The sequence below is a fragment of the Rattus norvegicus genome, chromosome 7 (genome assembly GCF_021556685.1).
Source record: "Rattus norvegicus strain SHRSP/BbbUtx chromosome 7, alternate assembly SHRSP_T2T, whole genome shotgun sequence".
NCBI classification, from domain to species: Eukaryota; Metazoa; Chordata; class Mammalia; order Rodentia; family Muridae; genus Rattus; species Rattus norvegicus.
In genome coordinates this window covers 32,245,891-32,254,188 of record NC_141540.1, presented here as the reverse complement: position 1 = coordinate 32,254,188, position 8,298 = coordinate 32,245,891, and the positions used below count along the sequence as shown (strand labels likewise).

Genomic DNA, 8,298 nt, shown 5'->3' with positions numbered 1-8,298 from the left:
TAATTGTTTATCATTCAGTTTAAAAGGATTCATGAAAATATGCAAAAGAGTGTAGAAAACAATGTTATGCTTACTTATAACTGTCTACATATGTCCAGTAACACTGCACTGGGACATCCGTGGTGATGTGCAGATTTTCATGTCGTATGGTATTCTGTGTCCTATACTTTTATTATACCACGTATCGCCTACAGATTCAACTACGGGACTTTCTATCTGGCACAGAGTGTGCAGTAAATGATGAAAATAATCCTCATAGCCCAGCGTCACCAGTGAAATGCAGCCAGAATGACAAACAGGTACTGATAACACCGTCAGCCAATGAAAGTAGGACTGGACCCTGTGCTCTTAAATCTGGTGGTTCATTGGGGCTGTCAATGAATATGGTGGTTGTGCTTTTAATTTTTCCATGTTTTAACATTGTTTAACTAAAGCTGACTTTGCAAAGGGTAGTACATTGGGACTGATAAGAGCGTCAGTGTAATCCGTGTCCTTATGTTTGGGCCAAGGTAACCAATGGACACTGAGCAAACACAGGTACAATTCAAGGTGCCGGGGACGTGGTTGGGTTTCAGGGTGTCAGATTGTTTGTTTTCTTTTTAAGTAAACGTCACCAATCTGTCTTGGTGACCGATTCTTGGAGGATAGGTTCCGTAGTTGATGGTGTTCTTGCTTCAGTCTGTATTGTGTGCAGGACTCTGATGAGTACCGTGTACAGGGTTGTCCTGGTAAGTTTGCCTTTAGCTGAATAGTGTGCCAGGTAGCTCTGCCCTCAACTACCCACGAGCTCTGTTTATCAGGGTTTCTGCGTTTCACAGAACCACTGTCAGCGAGAGATTAAGCATGTTGGCAGAGTCAGTAAACTTTTATTGACGTATTTTTGAAATCCTGCTTTCATGGTCGTCTGCTCCAGTAGAGTTAGCACATTTGACAAACCCTCTCTTCCTTTTCGGGGAACATTGCTGAGTCTTCTGAAAGTCTTGTGCTAAGGAAATTACACCTTAAAGAACAGATTCTTTCATTGCCTCTGAATGCTTATTTGCTTCTTACATTTAATAATGTACTTTTTTTATTGTCTCCTTTTTTTCTGTCTTATGGCAGATATGGAATATTTCATATTAGGAAATAGAAATTCAGGTTGTCCTGAACTGGCAGATCCCACTAATATAAAACTTAGTTTCCACTTTGTGGTCATCAACAAAGATCGGTAGGAAGGCCCTCTGGCACCACATTTCCCAGCAAACGTTTACTTAATGGATTTTTTAATGCATGTAGTTATGATCCGTGCCTGAATCAGTGGTCTCTCAGCATTTGTTATAACCCCGCGAGTTTTGATTCGTAATGTCTTCATTCCTTACCTTCAGCCACCGACGCTTTACCTTGTCTAATGGGGTGAATCCAGTTTGTGAAGGCTCTGGTGTGCTAGAGGTAAATTAGACAACTGCTTTCCCACTTGCTTTGTTGTTCCGGTCACTGCTGAAAGTCACTGTACTTTCCTGCTACTGGAGAGAGCCCACCCACGTAGCCCAGTGTCTTTTTGTATGTGCACTGTTAGACTTTCTGGGACTTTGTGTCTGGTATAAAAATCCTGGTCCTGTCACCAGAGTACGAGCTTTACGTAGGGATTTTATCTTGATGAAAACGAATTTTTTTGCGTTCTCTTTGTTTTTGATCTTGTCTTAAAAATTTACAAATGCTACTCAAACATTTTTTATTTGATGAGAGTATTCCTATATATCAAATGAGAACAGAGGATGGTCTTAGGGATCTTGTCTCTGATAGTTCACTTTTTTCCTTTTATTGGATTTTTTATTTACATTCAAATGTTATTCCCTTTCCCTGTTTCCCATCCATAAGCCACCTATCCCCTCCCCCTCCCTTCTTCTATAAGGGTGTTGCCCTCCCATCCATTTCCCATTCCTACACCCCCAACATTCCCCTACACTGGCTGGGGGGGGGGTGTCCAGCCTTGGCAGGACCAAGGCCCTCTCCTCCCATTGGTGCTCAACTAGGCCATCCTCTGTTACATATGCAGCTGGAGCCATGGGTGTGTCCATGTGGACTATTTGGGGGTAATTTAGTCTCTGGGAGTTCTGGTTGGTTGGCATTCTTGTTCTTATGGGGTTGCAAGCCCCTTCATCTCCTTCAATCCTTTCTCTAATCCCTCCAACTGGGATCCCGTTCATAGTTCTATGGTTTGCTGCCAGCATTTGCCTCTGTTTTTGACATGCTCTGTCTGTTTCTCTCAGGAGAGAATTATATCCAGCTCCTGTCAGCATGCACTTCTTAGCTTCATCAATCTTATCTAGTTTTGGTGGATATATATATATATATATGTATATATATATATGTATATATATATGTATATATATGTGTGTGTATGTATGTATATATATGGGCTGTATACTCATCTCAGGCAGGCTCTGAATAGCCGTTCCTTCAGTCTCTGGTCCAAACTTTGCCTCCATATTCCCTCCTATGAATATTTTTGTTCCCTCTTTTAAGGAGTAAAGCATCCGTACTTTGGTCATCCTTCTTCTTGAGCTTCCTGTGGTCTGTGGATTGTATCTTGAGTAATTTGAGCTTTTGGACTAATATCCACTTATCAGTGAATACATACCATGTATATTCTTCTGTGATTGGGTTACATCACTCAGCATGATATTTTCTAGTTCCATCCATTTGCCTATGAATTTCATGAAGTCATTGCTTTTGATAGCTGAGTAGTACTCCATTGTGTAGATGTACCACATTTTCTGTGTCCATTATTCTGTTGAAGGGCATCTGGGTTCTTTCCAGCTTCTGGCTATTATAAATAAGGCTACTATGAACATAGTGGTGCATGTGTCTTTGTTATATGTTGGGGCATCTTTTGGGTATATGCCCAGGAGAGGTATAGCTGGGTCCTCAGGTAGTGGAATGTCCAACTTTCTGAGGAAACCACAGACTGATTTTCAGAGTGGTTGTACCAGTCTGCAATCCCACCAACAATGGAGGAGTGTTCCTCTTTCTCCACATCCTCATCAGCATCTGTTGTCACCTGAGTTTTTTTTTTTTAAGATTTATTCATTTATTATATATAAGTCCACTGTAACTGTCTTCAGATACACCAGACAAGGGCATCAGATCTCTTTACAGATGGTTGTGAGCCACCATGTGGTTGCTGGGAATTGAACTCAGGACCTCTGGAAGAGCAGAAGGTGCTCTTAACCACTGAGCCATCTCTCCAGCCCGTCACCTGAGTTTTTGATGTTAGCCATTCTCACTGGTGTGAGGTGAAATCTCAGGGTTGTTTTGACTTGCATTTCTCTGATGACTAAGGATGTTGAACATTTCTTTAGGTGCTTCTCAGCCATTTGATATTCCTCAGCTGAGAATTCTTTGTTTAGCTCTATACCCCATTTTTAATAGGGTTATTTGGCTCCTGGAGTCTAACTTCTTGAGTTCTTTGTATATTTTGGATATAAGCCCTCTATCAGTTGTAGGATTAGTAAAGATCTTTTCCCAATCTGTTGGTTGCCGTTTTGTCCTAATGATGGTGTCCTTTGCCTTACAGAAGCTTTGCAGTTTTATGAGATCCCATATGTCAATTCTTGATCTTAGATCATAAGCCATTGGTGTTTTGTTCAGAAAATTTTCCTCAGTGCCCATGTGAATGAGACTCTTCCCCACTTTTTCTTCTGTTAGTTTGGGTATACCTAGTTTCATATGGAGGTCCTTGATCTACTTGGTCTTAAGCTTTGTACAGGGCAATAAGCATGAATCGATTTGCATTTTTCTACATGCTGACCTCCAGTTGAACTAACACCATTTGTTAAAAATGCTCCCTTTTTTTCCATTGGATGGTTTTAGCTCCTTTGTTAAAGATCAAGTGACCATGGTATGTGGGTTCATTTCTGGGTCTTCAATTCTGTTCCACTGGTCTACCTGCCTGTCTCTGTACCAATACCATACCGTTTTTATCACTATTGCTCTGTAATACTGCTTGAGGTCAGGGATGGTGATTCCCCCAGAAGTTTTTATATTGTTGAGGATAGTTATCCTGAGTTTTTTGTTATTCCAAATGAATTTGCAAATTGCTCTTTTTAACTCTATGAGGAATTGAGTTGGAATTTTGGTGGGGATTGTATTGAATCTGTAGATTGCTTTTGGCAAAATGGCCATCTTTACTATATTAATCCTGCCAATCCATGAGCATGTGAGATCTTTCCATCTTCTGAGATCTTCATTTTCTTTCTTCAGAGACGTGAAGTTTGTGTCATGCAGATCTTACACTTGCTTGGTTAGAATCACACCAAGGTATTTTATATTATTTGTGACTATTGTGAAGGGTGTCATTTCCCTAATTTCTTTCTTGGCCTGTTTATCCTTTGAGTAGAGGAAGGCTACTGATTTGTTTGAGTTAATTTTATACCCAGCCACTTTGCTGAAGTTGTTTATCAGGTTTAGTAGTTGTCTGGTGGAACTTTTGGGATCACTTAAATATACTATCACATCATCTGCAAATAGTGATATTTTGACTTCTTCCTTTCCAATTTGTATCCCTTTGGCCTCCTTTCTTTGTCTGATTGCTCTGGCTAGGACTTGGAGTACTATTTTGAATAAGTAGGGAGAGAGTGGGCAGCCTTGTCTAGTCCCTGATTTTAGTGCTATTGCTTCAAGTTTTTCTCCATTTAATTTGATGTTAGCTACTGGTTTGCTGTACATTGCTTTTACTATGTTTAGGTATGGGCTGTGAATTTTTGATCTTTCCAGAATTTTTATCATGAAGGGGTGTTGAATTTTGTCAAATGCTTTCTCAGCATCTAATGAAATGACCATGTGGTTCTTATCTTTGAGTTTGTTTACATAGTGGATTATGTTGATTGATTTTCATATATTAAACCATCTCTGCATCCCTGGGATGAAGCCTACTTGATCACGATGGATGATTGTCTTGATGTGCTCTTGGATTCGGTTTGTAAGAATTTTATTGAGTATTTTTGTGTTGATATTCATAAGGGAGATTGGTCTGAAGTTCTCTTTCTTTGTTGGGTCTTTGTGTGGTTTTGGTATAAGAGGAATTGTAGCTTCATAGAAGGAATTCGGTAGTGCTCCATCTATTTCAATTTTGTGGAATAATTTGGACAGTATTGGTATGAGGTCTTCTATGATGGTCTGATAAAATTCTCCATCAAACCCATCCGGTCCTGGGTTCTTTTTGGTTGGGAGACTTTTAATAACTGTTTCTATTTCTTTAGGAGGTATGGGGTTGTTTCAATGGTTTATGTGTTCCTGATTTAACTTTGTTACCTGATATTTATCTAGAAAAATGTCCGTTTCCTCCAGATTTTCCAGTTTTGTTGAGTATATGCTTTTATAGTAGGATCTGATGATTTTTGAATTTCCTCAAATTCTGTTGTTATGTCTCCCTTTTCATTTCTGATTTTGTTAATTTGGATACATTTTCTGTGCCCTCTGGCTAGTCTGGCTAATGGTTTTTCTGTCTTGTTGATTTTCTCAACCAGCTTCTGGTTTTGTTGATTCTTTGTATCATCCTTTTTGTTTCTACTTGGTTGATTTTAGCCCTGAGTTTGATTATTTCCTGCCTTCTACTCCTCTTGGGGAGTATTTGTTTCTTTTTGTTCTAGAGTTTTTTAGGCGTGCTGTCAAGCTGATGATGTGTGCTCTCTCCTCTTTCTTTTTTCAGTCATTCAGAGCTAATTTCTCCTCTTAGCACTGCTTTCATTATGTCTCATAAGTTTGGGTGTGTTCTGCCTTCATTTTCATTAAATTCTGAGAAGTCTTCAATTTCTTTATTTCTACCAAGTTGTCACCGAGTAGAGTGTTGTTCAACTTCCATGTATATGTGGTGGTTGTGTTGTTATTCTTGCTATTGAAGACCCATCTTAATGCGTAGTGATCTGATAGGATGCATGGGATTATTTCAATCTTCTTGTATCTGTTGAGGCCCGTTTTGTGGCTGGTTATATGGTTAATTTTAGAGAAAGTACCGTGAGGTGTTGAGAAGAAGGTATATTCTTTTGTTTTAGGATGAAATGTTTTATAAATATCTGTTAGGTCCATTTGGTTCATAACTTCTGTTAGTTTCTCTATGTTTCTGTTTAATTTCTGTTTCCATGATCTGTCCAGTGATGAGAGTAAGGTGTTAAAATCTCCTACTATTATTCTGTGAGGTGCAATGTATGCTTTGAGCTTTAGTAAGATTTCTTTTATGAATGTAGGTGCCCTTGCATTTGGAGCATAGATATTTAGGATTTAGAGTTCATCTTGGTGCATTTTTTTGCTTTGATGAATATGAAGTGTCCTTATCTTTTTTTGATAACTTTTGGATGAAAGTCGATTTTATTCGATATTAGAATGGCTACTCCAGCTCGCTTCTTCGAACCATTTGCTTGGAAAGTTGTTTTCCAGCCTTTTACTCTGAGGTAGTGTCTGTCTTTGTCTCTGAGGTGTGTTTCCTGTATGCAGCAAAATGCTGGATCCTCTTTATGCATCCAGTCTGTTAGTCTATGTTTTTTTCTTGGGGAAGTGAGTCCATTGATGTTAAGAGATATTAAGGAATAGTGATTGTTACTTTCTGTTATTTTTGCTGTTAGAGGTGGAATTATGTTTGTATCTCTCTCTTCTTTTTTTTTTTTTTTGGCAAGGAGATTACTTTTTTGCTTTTTCTATTTATTACTCTATTTCTTATTCTTTGTACAGCTGGATTTGTAGAAAGATATTGTACAAATTTTGTTTTGTTATGGAATATCTTGGTTTCTCCATCTATGTTAATTGATAGTTTTGCTGGATATAGTAGCCTGGGCTGGCATTTGTGTTCTCTTAGGGCCTGTATGACCTCTATCCAGGATCTTCTGGCTTTCATAGTCTCTGGTGAGACGTCTGGTGCAGTTTTTAATAGGTCTGCCTTTATATGTTATTTGACCCTTTTCCCTTAATGCTTTTAATATTCTTTCTTTGGTTTATTGTGTTTGGTGTTTTAACTATTATGTGATGAGAGTAATTTCTTTTCTGATCCAATATTTGGAGTTCTGTAGGCTTCTTTTATGTTCATGGGCATCTCTTTCTTTAATTAGGGAAGTTTTCTTCTATAATTTTGTTGAAGATATTTACTGACCCTTTAAGTTGGTGGTCTTCACTCTCTTCTACACCTATTATCCTTAGGTTTGTTCTTCTCATTGTGTTCTGGATGTTTTAGGGTAGGACCTTTTTGTAGTTTGCATTTTATTTGATGGTTGTGTTGATGTTTTCTATGGTATCTTCTGCCCCTGAGATTCTCTCTCCTATTTCTTGTATTCTTTTGGTGATGCTTGTATCTATGACTATTGATCTCTTCCCTAGGTTTTCTATCTCCAGGGTGTCTTCCTTTGTGCTTTCTTTATTGTTTCTTTTCCATTTTTAAATCCTGGATAGTTTTGTTCAATTCCTTCACCTGTTTGTTTGTTTTTTCCTGTAATTCCTTAAGGGATTTTTGTGTTTCCTCTTTAAGGACTTCTACTTATTTACTTATGTTGTACTGTATTTCTTTAATGGAGTTACTTATGGTCTTAAAATCATCCATCATCATCAAAAAATGTGATTTTTAAATCCATATCTTGCTTTTCTGGTGTGTTTGGATTGCCAGTATTTCCTTTGGTGGGAGAACAGGGCTCTGATGATGCGAAATCATTTTGGTTTCTGTTGCTTCGGTTCCTGCGCTTGCCTCTTGCCATCAGGGTATCTGTGGTGTTAGCTTGTCTTGCTGTCTCTCATAGCGGCTTGACCCTCCTGTAGACCTGTTTTCTTTCAGCTGGATCTGGGAACAGAGAGCTGCTCCTGGGTTCATGTGATCTGAAGCCTCCAGGTGGGTTGCTTGGTGCAGAAGAGTTGGCCTTACTTCTGCTCTCAGGTATGTAGGCACTCATACTGTTTTTCAGCTCTCAGCATAGGCAGAAATCCGAAGGGTCCTGCCCCTGACTGCTCCTAGGTCCCTGTGCCCAGATGGCACTAGGTGATTTCCTCTTGGGTCAGGAATGTAGGCAGAAAGTAGTTGTCTTCTCTGAGTTCTCATGATTGTCCAAACTTCTGAGGGTCCAGCTCTCTCCCTGTCGGGATTTGGGTGCCAGGAGTTGTGGGACTGGTTCAGTTTATTTCCAGGCTCAGGCAGAAGTCACTGCCACTGACTGCTCCTATATTCCTGTATCCAGAGGCACTATGCACATTTCTCTTGGGCCAGGAATGTGAGCAGAAGTGGGTAGAAGTTTCCCCTGAGGTCTCAGGATTGTCACTTCTGGGAGTTTAGCTCTCTGCCTCATG

At 39.3% G+C, this 8,298-nt stretch overlaps 1 protein-coding gene across 10 annotated transcripts in view; it reads left to right on the top strand.

The window, feature by feature from the left end:
- The window catches only part of Parpbp (PARP1 binding protein), a 69,428-nt gene that overhangs the window by 26,079 nt on the left and 35,051 nt on the right, over positions 1–8,298 (top strand). For 9 of the 10 annotated variants that reach the window (XR_015623677.1, XM_087555216.1, NM_001401236.1 and 6 more), the window contains one exon: positions 195–299. Coding sequence is in view for 7 of the 10 variants with exons in the window: in XM_087555216.1 (XP_087411342.1) it covers positions 195–299 (105 nt within the window). In the remaining 3 variants the exon portion in view is untranslated. Of the gene's footprint in view, positions 1–194; positions 300–545; positions 729–8,298 lie in introns of those variants that run through there. The other variant, XM_087555217.1, reaches the window with a different exon arrangement.